This window comes from Cebus imitator, unplaced genomic scaffold (genome assembly GCF_001604975.1).
Source record: "Cebus imitator isolate Cc_AM_T3 unplaced genomic scaffold, Cebus_imitator-1.0 Scaffold14, whole genome shotgun sequence".
Taxonomy (NCBI): domain Eukaryota; kingdom Metazoa; phylum Chordata; class Mammalia; order Primates; family Cebidae; genus Cebus; species Cebus imitator.
In genome coordinates, this window is record NW_016107329.1 from 7226103 (window position 1) to 7244025 (window position 17923).

General features: G+C 35.6%; 1 protein-coding gene across 2 annotated transcripts in view; it reads left to right on the forward strand.

The window, feature by feature from the left end:
• The window catches only part of MYO16 (myosin XVI), a 603751-nt gene that overhangs the window by 253780 nt on the left and 332048 nt on the right, over positions 1 to 17923 (forward strand). For both annotated transcript variants that reach the window (XM_037729044.1, XM_017501745.2), the window contains exons 11-12: positions 2147 to 2257; positions 12974 to 13039. In XM_037729044.1, the coding sequence (XP_037584972.1) occupies positions 2147 to 2257; positions 12974 to 13039 (177 nt within the window). The remainder of the gene's footprint in view (positions 1 to 2146; positions 2258 to 12973; positions 13040 to 17923) is intronic.

Consider the following 17923-nt stretch of genomic DNA (forward strand, 5'->3'; position numbering starts at 1 on the left):
TTTTGGATACAACCCTTGAACGATCTAAGTAGATAATTCTGACAGCATCAACGCCTTAAAGCTATGTCTCTAACCCAACATGAAATAACTACTTTTAGTAAGACTATATTAAGTGCTTTTTGTAGGTTAATGCGGAAAGATATTTGGAAGTGTTTTTCCTTTAAATACTGCAAAGTAGATAAGATAATGAACTCAGGGTGTTTGAGTTTGTGCATCTTGGTGGGGAAGGGGACAGGCGTGTTCTTGATATTTCTGAAATCTAGATTTTTTTTTCTTTTTTGAACCAGGGCCTAGCCCTGTCACCCAGGCTGGAGTGTAGTGGCACTCTCATGGTTCACTGCAGCCTCAAACTCTGGGGCTCAAATAATCCTCTTGCCTCAGCCTCCTGAGTAGCTGGGACTACAGGGCAAATCACCATGCCCAGCTAATGGAATATTTTACAAATTAGTTTTTAATAAACATGCATGTAGTGGAATATTGTGTTTCCTGCTTATACAAATGGTTTGAACTCCAGTGCCATAACGCTTGCTGCCATGCCACCATTCTAACCAGAATTCGTAACAAACCGTGCTCTGACCTTTTGACACGCCTGCTACTCAATTTGTGTTTCTATTATTGTGTGTATGTGTATGTGTGTGTGTGTGTGTGTAGTGTGTATTGTGTGTATGTGTGTGTATGGGTTTTTTTTTTTTGTTGTTTTTTGTGTTTTTTTTGAGACAGAGACTTGCTCTGTCACCCAGGCTGGAGTGCAGTGGCTCTATCTTGGCCCACTGCAACCTCCACCTCCTGGGTTCAAGCAATTCTTGTACCTCGGCTTCCTGAGTAGCTGGGATTACAGGCGTGTGCCATCATGCCTAGCTAATTTTTTTTGTATTTTTAGTAGAGGTGAGGTTTTCACATGTCGGTCTCAAACTCCTGATCTCAAGTGATCCACCCGCCTTAGCCCTCCGTGTGCTGGGATTGCAGGTGTGATCCACCACACCAGCCTGTGTTTCCATTATTAATGCATTAGGTTTAGAAAGTCTAGGGAGAAAATTAACTGACTTTGTGAATTCACAGGAAAGATTACATTTTGCAAAATGTTCACTAATGTCAGAAAAAAAATCCTAAATTTAGCTTTATTAAAAATATTTAGTACTTTTTATACTATACTTACTTGATAAGCAGAAATATTTATGTTCAAATTATTTAGCAATGGTATATACTATTAATAATATATAATGCAGATACAAATACAAAATGCAAATATAAACATAGACTACAAACATGAATACAAATATCAATTATTAAAAATTTACTAGGAGTATCAAACAACTCACATTTATATGAATATTCTTGTTCCATTGCTCCTCTGTGTGTGACATTAAAAAACACTGCTACCATGTTACATCAAATGTCTACTTTTCTCAGCATATTCTGTGTACATAAGATTAAAATTGCCCATTTCTAATTTGAAAATAATGGATTTTCATTTAATTAAAGAATCCAAATTCATCTTTTTTATTTGAAATGTTGCACAGTCTTTAAACTTTCACAGCATATTAAATTGAATAGGAAAGCATTTTTTCTTTATGACAGTTATTTTAATCTCATAGCTACCTTGATCTTAAAAGTAATATACAGCAGAATAGAAAGATCTAGAATCTACTTTTAAAACCTAGCCTCATCCTGAATGAATGCAGAATCTAAATTCCATACACATTTCTTCCTGACCATGCCAACAATGGCAACATGAGAAGTTTTGCTTTAGCTTAGGGAACACGACAAATATATGAGCGGTTCAACTGCCTGTCTTTCAGAGGACTGCAAACAGTACAGACCTTACTAAGTTATAAGTAGGGAATAAGAAGAGTCAACATGCTGACATGATCTTGGCATACCTAATGCCTGAGTGACAAGGTAGCAAACGGGGTGTGTGCGTCTGCACACCAGGGAGGATAGAACAGAAATTCTCATCTGAATACATTGCTCTGTGACTTCAGATTTTTTTTTTTCTTTTTCATTGAACCATTTCATCTTTTAACAACAGTTCCTAACTCAGGTTGTCTTTAAACTTTTGACAGGTAATTAAAGATGGAACATCCAACTGTGAAGAAAGTTGATCGGAAAGCAATTAGAATTGATCATACTTCCTGTTCTTCCCCAGGTCAAGCTAATGCCTCCTGCGCCAAATGATGACCTGGCAACACTCAGCGAGCTCAATGACGGCAGCCTGCTATATGAGATTCAGAAACGCTTTGGAAACAATCAGATCTATGTGAGTGCCCTGGAAATTACCTTTGCACTGCTTTTGTCTTGTTGCATATTTTTTTCACCCTTCAGTGCTTCAAATGTTGCAAGTAAAGGGCTCATTGGCGCTTCTGGTCATGGTGACAGCTTAAGTTGAATTTCTTAAGGTGAGTTCAGTTTCATTCTGGCTCAGTTATAAGGCAAATTCAGCACAGTTCCACATTTTAGAGTTACATATAAACTAATACCCTGAGGGCAGACGCTAGTACTGCTATTAAACTTTCCTGTTGTCATCGTTGCTGCGGAAGATCTTGCTAGAACCAGCAGGATCTGCACATGACTTATAAAAATGCTGTCTTCTACTTTTCTTGAACCTCCTAGATCAGGAACAGGAAGTGAAAGAGCATACATTGACTCTGCATGTAAGTCTGCCTCTATATTTGCATGAGAAGAGAGACTGTTGTGGCTCAGAATTTCGAGGAAATGTCTTTGTAAAGTAAATAATTTATACACAGATTCCTAATAGTAGAATATAAAAATGTTGCTCACATGGTAAACAGCATGGAGAATTTATTTACAGTGGTTCTATCCTCATTTGTCTGTTATTTTCCCAACACTGACAACAATTTAGACACCTTGTAATATCAAAATCCATCTCTTTTTCTTCCTCTTTTTCTCTCTCGTTCTTTGATTTTGTTATATTCTACACAGAGCATAGAGAAATTCAATCAGAATGTCTATAGAGAAATCTGATTATGCCTACACCCAGTATTCCTTTTCAATAACACTTTTTTTTTTTCTGGTCTAATGAGAAACTGATGAAGTAATTTTCATGTAAATGTGAAATCTGAGATTTCCTTACAAGTAATAAATTGTCAAATGCTGATTAGCCTATGAAAATGCAATGTAGCATCTTAATGCTTAAATAAATTGCCTGCCACTGTAAATACACTTAAAATTAAATACTTCTGTCAAAATTAATGAAATCATGTCATTGGCATAAAGTGGTGAGACCTGATTACTTTGGTCTCTGTTACCACCCTGTTCCTTTTGTAAAGTGTGTATTTTTATTCCATTTTCTCATCTTTTTCCCGTATGGCAGTGATTTTTTTTTTACTCTTAATTATAGAAACCTGGAACTGCCTGGATTATTTTGTCTTTCTTTACCTTTTGGTGCCTTTAAAGTGACATTTCATCTACATATGCATTTAATCTGCTTCTTTCCACCCCTGTGGTAAGCACCCTCATCAAAGTCATTGCCTTCCCTTCTCTAACAGCCTCCTAGCTTTCTAGAGGAGACTTCATCATTCTTGTTCAATCCAGTCTCACAATGAACTAGAGTCATTTTTGTAAAGCACAAATGTAATCTCAAAACTCCCAGTCTTAAATCTTCTCGATGGCCCACCGCTTTTCATGGGACAAAGACCACAGCCCTTATTCCAGAGTCTGGAATCCTCATGATCTGCTCCAGTCACTAAGGACTCTTTTTCACTTATGTCTAAATTACTTGATTATTGCCTGCCTTCCTGCATTAAGGACTTTCCATATTCTGGTTTTTTTCTTTGTTTATTTCCCATAAAGTCCTCTTTCTACCGCATAAATACTTAGCTTTATAAACTCCCACTCAAATAGTCTCCGTTTTTTAAGTCAACCTTTCCAGAGCTTCCAGATTACACCATCATGGACTATCTTTCTTTAGAGAATTTATCACAGTTTGTTATTCTGTGACTCAGTGGTAGTTTGTTAACATTGGGTTCTGGGGCTGCTCAAAAGCCAAACACCAGAGATGAGGTTGATGGGAGGAAAAGTAGGTTAGTTTGGAAAGCCAGCAAAACTGAGAAGGTGGTAAACTTGTGTTCTAATGTACCTTCTCCAATTTTTCAGGCTGCCCAGAGGGTGTTTACGGGAAGGACATTTGCAGAAGGGGAGGGTGTTGGTATCAAAAGGTGAATAAGGACTACAGACCTCTGGGGACCAGGGAGGGTCTGAGGAGTCAGGAACTTTGTCCTTGTCGGGCTACAACTCTCCTAGAAATATTTAACAAAACATAGTTGTTTACACACTTCCTGTAATCCCAGTGTTAGTTCTGGAAACTACATGATGGCTGTTTTTGCATTATTATCTCAGTGGTTTAAGATGATCCTAGTCCACGTGCAAGAATGTGAAAAGCCACTTAACAAAGTGGAATTAGTTATGTAAGTTTTTCTGCCTTTTCACTCTTAAACAGCAGATACTTCCTATGTTTTTATCAAACCCCTGCCTCTAGCTTCTCCATACAGTGGACTATCTTCTTAAATAATTTTTTTAGACTCAGTTTCTCTCTCTTTCTTGATAGTCTGAGCTACAAATACTGCTCTCTGCTTTGCTAACATTCATATAACGTAAATTTGCCACTGTGTGAGGCATGGGTTTCCTCTGCTCAATTCCTAAAGTCCAGAAAAGCTCAATTGATTAGGATCAATTGCATAATAGGAGTGTTGTACAATATGGTATCTGAAATCACATCTAACAGGTAGACAAGCAATTGAAACATTATGGATTAAACAATAATGTGTGCTTCCCAATGCGTTGTCTGTGGACTAGTAGATATCTGATATTTTATTAATAGTGTGTAATGAAAGTAAGTGTTTTTATAGAAACTGTTCCAGCAGTCTGTTGGTTTAATTCCTATCTGTTGGAGCTAATAAGAATCAGAGTTTGCATTTCATGTGACTTTTAATCACATTTTTCTAGTAGTTCTTTATATTATGTTTTACAAAGGCATCAGTCCATAATTAATTGGAACTGAAAGCAAGTGATCCCTCCTCACAAATAGGAAAGCACTAGGTTAGTAGAAATCTCAAAATTCAAAATTCAAATACCCGAATTTGGTCATCTGAGCTCTTCCAACCTGCGCTTCTCATGGCCTGTCCACCCTGGCTCATGGCAGCTCCAGTCTTGGCGCCTGTCGGGCCAATGCACTTGGTAAGACTGTTGGTACTTGTTTTCCTTCCACACTCCACACCTGATTTCCGGGCAAATGTCACCAGCCCTACATTCAAGTTACACACAGAAGATCACCCCCATTGCTGTCTCCAGACACATATCTTATTACAGCGATTGCGTTTTGCACTTGCATTTTTGTACTGCAAATAAGTGTCTGGGCTTCTCTTGATCTCCCCTCTGTCTATTCTCAACACAAAAGCCAGAGTAACATTGTTAGAATGTACATTGCATTATGACATGTCTCTGCGAAAAGGATGTCCAGTTCTCTAATTAAAGACAGAGTCGGAGGAAAGCCTCGTAAAGCCTCCACTCTTTCCTCTTGCCTTTGGGATTTCTGATGTCAGATGCTGGCACCCTCCCCTGGGTGCCTCTGTCCTGGCCACATTGCTGGCCTTGGTGTCTTGTGAGTGTGGTCTTTGCCTGAGTAATTTGACCACTATTTGCCTGTTCCTCCCTCCCTTCAGGTCTTCACAGCAGTGTCACCGCTTCTGGAGGCCAGCCTCCTAGTCTATTTTACATCACAAAACGTGCTTCCTATTCTTTTGCCTTGCTGTGTTTCCTCCACAAACTTACCACTCTCTAACATACTGTATATTTTTCTTATTTATATTCTTATAAATACCATGTGCTGATTCTCCTTACACACACACACACACACACACACACACACACACTCTCTCTCTCTGTCTCTCTCTCCTCTCTCTCTCTCTCTTTCATGCCCATGCTTACTAGAATGCAAGCTCTATACGGGAAAGAATTCTTGTTTCATTGACTGCTATATATGACCCATAATAGGTTCCCAATAAATATTGAATGTGAGTAGACTTCCTCTACCAAATCCTCATTTTTAGACAAGAGAAAGAAGTTAATATTTATTTATCCATAGCAAACAACTGAGGGTTGAGCGATGACTTTTTTCAGAGCAAAGATAAAATATTTTAGCTGACTTAATCATTTGACCAGGATTTTCATGTATTTTTGCTATAGTCTGATTTGTTTTATAATGTGATCTTTCAAAACAGATTGTAAATTGCTTTTTTACTAAGTGTATAACCTTCTATTTGGATGTTAGATTAGGGAGTTTCCACCGTCTGTCGTATTAGGAAGTTCTCAAACCTTCAAACCGAAAATGAACTGCAGGTGACAAGACACATGCTTACCAGGAAATACACAGAATACAAGAGTTGCATTCTCTGAATACTTACTGCCAACAGTACCAGAGAGAACAGAACATTCAGTCAAATTCCTTTATGGACAGCAAAGAACTTTGCTGGAAGTATTAATTTTACAAGGACATTTGTGGGACTTGAGACTCATTTTTTAAAATGCCACAAAATAAACACAAGACCTCCTGTAACATCTGCTTAGCCAAGAGAATTCTGAAACAAATATATTGTAATAGGCACCAAGCAAACCAGAGCAATGAAACATTGCTTGGAGGCTCCTGGTGCACAGCCGGGCTCATTTCATCCACTTAATGTGCCACTTGGGGTGACTCAGGTTGATTCACAGAGCCTGTTTTTTTTAACTTTTATTTTAGGTTTGGGTTGTAAAGATTTGTTTCATAAGTAAACATGTGTCATGGGGGTTTGTTGTACAGATTATTTCATAGCCCAGGTATTAAGTTCAGTACCCAATAGTTATATTTTCTGCTCCTCTCCCCCATTCCAGCCTCCTCACCCCAGTGACTAGTGTTTCCTTCTTTGCGTTCATAAGTTCTCATCATTATAGCTCCCACTTATAAGTGAGAATATGAGTTTGGTTTTCTGTTTCTGTGTTAGTTTGCTAAGGATGATAGCCTCCAGCTCCATCCATGTTTCCAAAAAAGACATGATTTTGTTATTTTTTATGGCTGCATTTTACCCCATGATGCATATGTACCATTCTTTCTTTATTCAATCTGTCATTTATGGGCATTTAACTTGATTCTGTGTCTTTCTATTGTGAATAGGGTTGTAATGAACAGTCATGTGCATGTATCTTTATGGTAGAATGATTTATATTTCTCTGGGTGTATACCCAGAAATGGGATTTCTGGGTCAAATGGTAGTTCTGCTTTTAGCTCTTTGAGGTGTCACCATACTGCTTTCCACAATGGTTGAACTAATTTACACTCCCACCCACAGTGTATAAGCACTGCACATCTATGACCATCTGTTCTTGGACAAAGCTGACAAAAACAAGCAATGGGTAAAAGACTCCCTCTTCAATAAATGGTGCTGGGATAACTGGCTAACCATATGCAGAAGAGTGAAGCTAGACCCCTCCCTTACCCCATACACCAAAATCAACTCAAGATGGATTGAAGACATCAGTGCAAAACCCAAAACTGTAAAAACCCTGGAAGACAACCTAGGCAGTACCATCCTGAACATAGTAATAGCCAAAGATCTTATGACAAAGATATCAAAAGCAATCATAACAAAAGCAAAAATTGACAAGTGGGATCTAATTAAACTTAAGAGCTTCTGCACAGCAAAATTGCTATCAACAGAGTAAGCTGACAACCTACAGACTAGGAGAAAATAATTGCAAACTACATATCCGATAAAGGTCTAATATTCAGCATCTATAAGGAACTTGAATTTACAAGACAAAAGCAACCCCATTAAAAAATGGGCAAGCCTGGGTGTGGAGGCTCATGCCTATAATCCCAGCACTTTGGGAGGCCAAGGAGGGTGGATCACTTGAGGTCATGAGTTCGAGACCAGCCTGATCAACATGGTGAAACCCTCTCTCTACTAAAAATACAAAAGTTAGCAGGACATCATGGTGGGCATCTGTAATGCCAGCTACTGGGGAGGTTGAGTCAGGAAAATCACTTGAACCCAGGAGGTGGAGGTTGCAGTGAGCTAAGATCATGTCCCTGCACTCTAGCCTGGGTGACAGAGGGAGACTCCATATCAAAAAAAAAAAAAAAAAAAAAAAAAAAAAATGTAAAAACAAAAAAAAAAAAAAAAAAAAAAAGTGGACAAAGGACATGAACAGACATTTCTGAAAAGAAGACATACATGCAGCCAATAAACATATAAAAAAACCTCAACATCACTGATTATTAGAGAAATACAAGTCAAAACCATGGTAAGATACAGTCTTAATGGCTATTATTAAAAAGTATAAAAACAGGCTGGGCGCAGTGGCTCACACCTGTAATCCCAGCACTTTGGGAGGCTGAGGCAGGTGGATCATGAGGTCTAGAGATCAAGACCATCCTGGCCAAGATGGTGAAACTCCATCTCTACCAAAAATAAAAAAAAATCAGCTGGGCATGGTAGCACATTCCTGTAATCCCAGCTACTCAGGAGGCTGAGGCAGGAGAATCACTTGAACCAGGGAGTCAGAAGTTGCAGTGAGCTGAGATTGCGCCACTGTACTCCAAACCTGGGTGACAGAGGGACACTCTATCTCAAAAAAAAAAAAAGTCAAAAAAAAATATTTTGGCCAAGGTTGTGCAGAAAAGAGAACACATAAACCGTTAGGTCCTGTGTTTAAGAGCATTTCAAGGGGCTAATGTTGACAAGCTGGTGTCAGAGATTGAGATTTCTCTCATTTCAAGGATATTTGAAGTTATATAAATGCATACATTTTCCCAAGCTAATAGTGCTCCTTGCCTGCTTATCCAGAGCTTCATCTATTACATACTGTGTTATGCTATGCAATACCTGCTGTGTAGTTCCAGATCATTCCACTCCATCTAAAAGACCCTTTGGAGTACTTAACAAGTATGCTGTGGGGGAAAAGAACCTTAATATATTAGAAAAATGAGTTGAAGGAATTCTCATTATTTTTCCAATTTAAAAATTATTTATCTGCAGTACCTTTAAAATGCTCCATTTCATTAAAACGGCCTCCTTCCTTTTGATGATTTATACAAAATTATACTCTATGACTTTACAGTAACATTAATTCACATTATTATAAATCATTTTTGTTTCTCTCAAAATGGATTTTCAAAGACAGTCTTAAATACCTTCAAAAATCAGACCCCCAATTTAAAAATTATACCTCATAGAAAAACGCAATTTTAGAGGTATTTATTATTTGCTTTATAAATGTCTTATCTTCATGAATCAACATATTTCTAAATTCACTCACAATCTGCTTTCTAGCTCCATTTTTCTTCTCTGGAATTTAACAGTAGTTTTCAGATAGTACTACATTAGTAAGATCCTCTTCAGATGTGTTATTTCACTTTTATTTCTTATTTACTTGGGTGCAGAAAACCGAGCAATCCTTCTTTTACATAAATGTTTTATTGAATATCAACACAAAAACAAAGTAATGCACAACTCATCAGTGTGTGGCTTAATGAACTTTTATTTCATGAACACATCCACGTAACCTGCAGCTTCATAATGAAATAGAAGAGAAGGTTCTTCCCCAATCCACACTTAGCCATTACAAAATATTCTGACATTTACAACTGTAGATTGGTTTTGCCTGTGTCTTTTAACTTTATATAAATGCAGTCTCTTTCGTAGTATCCCTTTCATTATTATGCTTCTAGTAATATTCAGCTATACTATTGCTTATAAAAGCAACTAATTGTTTTTTAATGTACAGTAAACTACTAATTTATCCACTCTACAGTTGAGGAACCATTGAGTTGTTTCTACTTTTTTTGGTAATTATGAATAATGTAGACAGTTTTACACCTTTTTATTTTTTGGCCCTCATAAATATTTCTCTGCGGCCCTTAAAAATGAGTTTTCTTTCTTTTTCTTCTTGATATATAGGAGTTTTTACATATTCAATATATTCTTTTTATTGAGAGACATACATATTGAAAGCATTTTCTTCCAGTTTATGGCTCATATTGTACTTTTCAAATAGTGTATTTAAATGAAGAAATGTGTACAGTGTTGCAGATTATTTAGGGTTCATATTTTCTATGGCCTGTTTAAGAAAACTTGGCTTTGCTTAAGAAAACATTTTCCTACATTTTCATTATAAAAGTTGGTTATTTTAGCATTTACATTTAAAGTGTTTTGGTGTTCATCATAATTCTTAGTCACATTCCCAATGCCATTTGGAATGCTGAAATCTCAAAAGATCGAAGTCCCCAAAAATCAAAATCCCCAAAGTCTAAAACCACAAATATCTGTAATCCTGCACATCACAATCCTGAAAGAATAAAATTCTGAATGTTAAAATCCTGAAATCTGAAATCTGAATTCTGAGAAAGGGATTATTGTGTTTTTCGTTGTATGCAGAAGAGTTGCATCGTGATTTTCATTGTACAATTTTGGACTTCAGGTATTTCACTCTTCTGGGATTTCAGCATCCAGGATTATGTTGTTTAGGATGGCATTTTGGGGGATTATGGCCCAAACCCAAGGCATATTATATTACCCATGTGGAAATGATTTCACAATGGTAAAAGGAGGACCCAGATAAAAATTTTTCCCGCATGGGTCTCCCCACTGCCTGGCCACAGCACCTTTGTCCTAAACAGGTGACCACAGGGAGTGGGTTGATATTCTAGGATTTGTCTTCTTTTGCATTGGTCCATGTGTTCATACACTAATCCCAAAATATCTTAATCATTACAACTATATAGTCAGAACTGACAAATAGTCCCCTAAGTTTGTTCTTAAACATGTATTAGCTAATTATGACTTTTGATTCATGTATACTTTAAAGTCAATTTAACAATTTCAATTGGATTTTTATTGGTATGGCATCAGATACATAGACTAAGTGGAAATAATTGAGATTTTTACAATATTTGATTTTTCATTTCACAGAATGTTATAGCCCTTCTTTTGGCCATATTTAATTTCTCTGGAGCAATTTTTATTTTTTGGTGTACAAGTCTTTCCTGTATGTATTAAATTTGTTTCTCAACATTCTTCATGTTTTGAGGACATAATAAATGTTTGCCTGTTTGTTTGTTTGTTTGTTTGATGGAAAACAAGAAGAAAAATTTATTTTCTAATTGCTCTTGGGTAATATGTAGAAAATACAGTTTTGATATTTTATATTCATTTTTTATCCATCAAACTTGCTAAAGTTATATGTCAGTGTAAATTTACATAAACATTCCATTGGTTTTCACCATCAATGTCATATAGTCTGCAAATGATGAATTTGATTTCTTTTTTTAAAAAAAGTCATACGTTTTTTCTTACATTATTTCATGAGATAGAACTTCACTACAAAGACTGGAAGTGGCAATAATAGGTGCCCTATATAGTGCCAATCCCAGAAAAAAAGCTTTGAGTGTTTCAACATTAAGAAAGTTCTTTTCAGTAGCAATGCCATAGGGATCATTACTTTTCATTAGATTAAGGAAGTCTCATTATATTCATGGTTTTCAAAGTTATTTTTAATCAATAATAAGCATTGGATATTGTTAAAATGCCTTATCTCCATTTATAGAGATGACCATATGTCTTTTTAAGGCTTTTTTTTTAGTATTATTAGTTACAAGTGTTGATTTTCAAATATGAAATCGAACTTGCATTTCTAGAATAAAGCTATTTGGCTGAGATGTATTATCATTTTTACTAAATTGTTGGGTTCAATTTGTTAATATTTTGCTTAGGATTTTTACATGTATTTTAATGAGAGAGTTCAGTCTGTAATTTTCCTTTATCGCAATATTTCTGTTAGATCTTAATGTTAATTTTATGTGATGTTCTTAAAATGGGAAGTGTTCCTTTTCTGTTATTTTCTGAAGTAATTTGAAGAATATTTGTTTATTTTGTATATCAATGTTGGGAAGAATTTACCAGTGAAGTCTAAGTTTTGTTTGTGGAAAAATATTTTAGACATAGATTCAGCTTACTTTATAGGGAAATAACTAACCAGAATTTCTGTCTCTTATTGTGTTAGTTTTGGTATGATGTATTTTCCTAGGATTGTTGTCTACTTGACCTAAATTTCCAAACTTAGTGGCTACAATACGGTCTTCACCTGTTTTTATGTCTGTAGGATCAGCAGTGATGTTATATTATTGATAGCTATTGGTAGTTTGTGCATTTCCTTTTGTTTTCTGAATCAATTTTGCTGGGGCAAATTGTAATTTTTTCAAAGAATCACCTTTTTGCTTTTTTCTCCCGATTTCATTGATTTATGCTTTAATTTTGATTATTTTATTTATTGTACTCATTTATTTCTTTATAATTGACATGCGTTTTTAAACTCCTTGAAGCTGATACTTAAATCATTAATTATGACTCCCTTTTTTCTTTCCTAACTTGTATTCTAGATTATAATATTTATCTTAAGTAGACCTTTAGTTGCATCATACAAGTTATATGTTATAATAGAAATAGTCTTATTTGCATTTTAATTCCTTTTTAACTCATGAGTTATTTGCAGATACATTGAAAAATTTCCCGTTTGCTGATTTTCTAGGTATCTACTAGTGACTTCAATATCTTTTTAATTAAAAATAAGTTTTTTTTAATTGCATATTTTTAAGGGATACAACATGATTTTTGTTTGATTGTTTTTTTGTTTCTGTTTTTGCATTTTTGAGACAGGATCTCACTCTTTCACCCAGGCTGGAATTAGTTGCTGAGATGTCAGCTTACTGCAGCCTCAACCTCCCAGGATTTAACTATATCATTTCTTCTATGTTCAGTGAAATAAAGCCTGTTTTATTTAAAATTGAATTATTTAATTCATTTAATATTTTAAATTCCTTCTCATTTTTTATATTTGATACAATGATTTTTAAATTATATGATTTTTATTTTTTAAAGATTCCATTTATATGAATCATGAACTGTTGGCCTCCCTTTTTTCACAGACATTCATTGGGGACATTCTTTTGCTTGTTAACCCATACAAGGAGCTTCCAATTTATTCTTCCATGGTGAGTACAAAATTTTAAATATCATTGAATAATGTATAGTAATACTCTCTAGACATATATATTTGTATCAAATAACTAAAAAAATTAAGTAAGGCAAACTTCTAAAAAATTTTTAAAATTCTGAATTGAATGATTGCATAGTAGTGACTAATTCATTTAGAGGCAACATTGAAAATCAGTTATTTTATCAAAAGGTTTCTTTGCACTTAAAATGTGTAATTTGTTTATGACTATACCCATTAGACAGACTTCTACAATTAAATACTATATGAATATATTTCCCATACATTCTTGACTAACTCAGGATAACTTGGCTGAGAGCCCTTATTTGAACATGTGACTTGTTTCTGAAGAGGTCGATGATGTCAAAGCAATGGGAATAAGAAAGGGAAATATTTCATGTTTACATTTTCCCAAATGACTTGCCAGGTTTAATTATGAGGCCCTAAAAATTAAAATAGAAATTGCTTGTAGAAAATTATTCCCTTCAGTTGAAAATTCAATATGATCTTTGAGTAGAAATGAGTCAAAAATACTATATCATAGGAGTTTTGTGTGTGTGTGTGTAATCACAAGGCTAGTCCCACTAATAGAGAACAGGAGCCTGCCAGAAACCAGGAGGCAGGTGGTGAGTGTATGTTTCTGAACCCGTGGGTCATTCATAGATGTTGGGGGACAGAGAGGAGGACAGAGAGAGGAGAGAGGGAGAGAGAAATGCTTCCAAGTTCCTTGGAAATCAAATATGTATTTTCACAGAAATAGTTCATGAGAACAAGAGAGCATCCCCTCACCACCCCACCCTCCACCCATCTTATCAAAAGTCAATTCTGGCTGGACTCGGTTGTTCATGCCTGTAATTCTAGCACTTTGGGGGAACCAACACTGGCGGATCACTTGAGGCCAGGAGTTTTAAACGAGCTTGGGCAACATGAGACACCCATCTCTACAAAAAAAGAAAAAAAAAAAATTAACCAGCCATGGTGGTGTGTGCCTGTGGCTCCAGCTACTCAGGAGGCTGAGGCAGGAGGATCACTTGGGCCCAGGAGGTTGAGGCTGCAGTGAGCTGTGATTATATTAGTGCACTCCAGCCTGGAAGACAGATTGAGATACCATCTCTAAATAGAATAAAGTAAAGTTAAATTAAATTTAAAAGCCAGTGCCTTGATTACATTAAAGCTGTGTTGAAACCCTCCTACTCCCCTCATTCATATGGCTCCTTTGCCAGCCTCACCCTGTGCAATCTATGGGTGTATGTGAGCATGAGAGACTAGAGCAAGGGAATCACCCATGATCATTTCAGGAGTTGTGTCCAAGGACTGAAATTAATCGGACATATGGTTATTAAATGGTTTTGAGAGAAAGCTCAGTTCTGTATCTTTCACTTTGTTGTTGAATTCTAATATTTATTTGAATATGTGTGTTGAAGTATAATATAAACATTGCATAACATGCAAATATTAAATGTTCTGTTCAACTAATGTATACAAAGTGATGACCCTCTTAAAACCATCATGCAGATGAAAAAGTAGAGCATTAGTAGGGTCACAGGGGTCTCTCATGTCCTGTCTGAGACATGACATACCTCCCCAAAAGAGCACAATTCTGACTACTATTGCCCTCCCCTTTGCGTAGATGAACTTCATATGGGTGAAATCTTACAGGCTATCTTTCCCTGTACCTAGCTGCTTCCTTTCAATATTATGGAAGGGAGATACACCCATGTTTTTGTGTGTAGTGATACAATAAATACAATATGTTATTTTCTTTTGTATTGCTATATAAAATTTCCTTTTGTGGATATATGGCGGTCTAATTAACCATTGTTGGAGATTTTGTCTTTTGAAGCAAGAATATTACTGCTGTGAACATCCTCACAAATGCTTTTTCGATAACATATGTACGTCTTTTGTTGGAAAGAGTGGAATTGGTACATCAAAGTGTATACATACATTGAGTTTTGATAAATACCAACAGTTTTCTGAGCGGTTATACTAAGGTATATCTACAATTTAATACAGAAAGAGTAGCCTCTCTTCTTTGCTCAATTTTATTTGTCTATTTATCATTCTACTGGGTATATATAGTGGAATTTTATTGTTAATTTGTGTCTCTCTGACAGACAATGGTATTAACCACATTTTCACATAATTACTGTACAGTTATATCCTGTTTTTTGATGTGTCTATTCCAGGATTTTATCCTGCTTTGAAATTAAAAAGTGTAAAATTGTTTCATCTACCTTTTTTATGACTTGAAAGATCCTTAAGCATTCTGGATTCTCAATGCTTATTGAAAATATCTTCTAAGAAGTAGGGGTCAAGATCCATTTTTTTAAAATGTGTATAGATTTGATACAGTACTGTTTATTAAAAAGACCATCCTTGGCTGGGCGCGGTGGCTCAAACCTATAATCCCAGCACTTTGGGAGGCCGAGGAGGGTGGATCACAAGGTCAAGAAATCGAGACCATCCTGGCAACATGGTGAAACCCCATCTCTACTAAAAAATACAAAAAACAATTAGCTGGGTGTGGTGGCAGGCACCTGCAGTCCCAGCTACCTGGGAGGCTGAGGCAGGAGAATTGCTTGAACCCAGGAGGCAGAGGTTGCAGTGAGTTGAGATTGCACCACTGCACTCCAGCCTGGCGTTTGGCAACAGAGCAAGACTCTGTCTCAAAAAAAAAAAAAAGAAAAAAAAGACCATCCTATCTCCAGGACGTCATACTGGCACTTTTACATAAATCTGGTAACTAAATATGAATGGATGTAGAATTTCCACTGAGTTTCATTGGTCTATCATAATACGTTTTTATGCCTTGTACTCTAAGTCATCCACCTTCGGTCTTAAAAATTGCCCTACTAATTAATTCCTGGCCCTGTCCTTTAAGGTTTAGAATCATTTGTCAATTTTAGGGGGCTGAGAGAGTCCTTCTGGAATTTTGAATTTGATTGCATTACATTTACAATTCAGTTTAGAAACAGATAAAAATAATGTTAGTAGTACTAAGTCTCTTAACTATATTCATTTATTTAGAGCTTTAAAATTTGAAATTTAGTGTATCAATCTGTATGCTCTTCTAGAAGATATCTTGCATAGTGTTCATTAAATATTTTAAGTGCTGTTATAAATAATCACTTAAAAATTTTATTTTCCAATGGTGTGTGCTCCCTGTATGTATAAAAACACAATAAAAAAACATTTTACCTTAAATCCAGCAAGTTTGTAAAATTTATTTATTAGCTATATAATTATCTAGTGTGTTTTAAAAATGCTCTGTGTACACAGTCTTATTGCCTGAAAAAATAATAATTTTATTTATTTGTTTAAAATCCTATTATTAGTCTGTTCTTATGTTAATGGATTGGATCACCAGAATAATGTCAGATGCTGTTAGTAATTTCATTTAAAAATACATATATTTCTGATCTCAGGAGAAACCTTTAGTAATTAAACCTTAAGTATAAAAATGGTTATAAATTTTACATAAATACCGGTTATCAGAGGAAGGAAGGTTCATTTTATTGCCATCTTAAGAAGGCTTTATCATAGAAAATGTATTGAATTTTATCAAATATAAGTATTTTTTTCTTACCAGTTGTTGATAGGAATATTATTCTCCTTTATTTTGCTTGTGAATTATATTTCCTGATTTTGAAATATTAAAATTACCTTGCATTTTTGGTGTTTTATACTTTTCTTTATGTTACTGGAGTCTTAAAAGAATATTTTGCCTAGGGCATCTATGTTCATGACAAATATAAGACTCCAATTCTTTTTTCACTTAAAAAAATCTGCTATAGCAAACTTATGCTGGTTTCATAAAGAGAATACTCTGTTTTCTAGTCTCTAAGTTTGTAAATTTGATACTATTTCTCTCTTGAATGTTTAGAAGAATTCACAACTGAAACCATTAGGACCTGTTTTTTTCTATTTTCATTTCTCTTTCTCTCTTTCTCTTTCTCTCTCTCTCTTTCATTCTTTCTTTCACCATTAGGAACTGGTATTTTCTTTTCCCTTCCTTCCTTCCTTCCCTCCCTCCTTCCCTCCTTCCCTCCTTCCCTTTGTCCTTCCCTCCCTCCCTCCCTCCCTCCTTCCTTTCTTCCTTCTTCATTCATTTGAGACGAAGAAGTCTCGCTCTGTTGCCAAGCTGGAGTGCAGTGGCTCAATCTTGGCTCATGGCAACCTTTGCCTCCTGGGTTCAAGCAATTCTACTACCTCAGCTTCCCAAGTAGCTGGAACTACAGGCACACACAACCACACCCAGCTAATTTTTGTATTAGTAGAGACAGGTTTCACCATGTTGGCCAGGATGGTCTCCGTCCCTTGACCTCGTGATCTGCCCACCTCAGCTTCCCAGAGTGTTGGGATTACAGGTGTGAGCCACCACGCCTGGCCAGGACCTGGTTTTCTTTCCGAGAGGGTTTTAGTTCTGGATTCAATTTCTTTGACATACATAGAACATTTCACATTCTTTTTGTGTTGGTTTTTAATGACTGCATTTTTTAAGAATTATGTTACATTTAATCTTCAAAAGCTTTTGGCATAAAATTATTCATAGTTCTCTTTATTTTTTTAATTTTTGTAGAATTTTGAGTGGCTCCTTTTTATTCCATGTGTTGGTAATTTGTGACTTTTCTGACTTTTTAAAATTTCCCTCTTTCTAATTTATTTGGGTATAATTTGATTATTGTTTATGATAGCCTTCATTTCCTGCCTTTTCTAAAATAAGTATTTGAGGCTTTTTTATTTTGCTTTAAATGTAACTTTACTGAATTCTACATGTTTGATATTTTATAAATTCATTACCAATTAGTTTAAGGTATTATCTGTTTCTATTTGTGATTTCTTTCTATAAAAATCTACATATAGTTGTGTATATAGATGT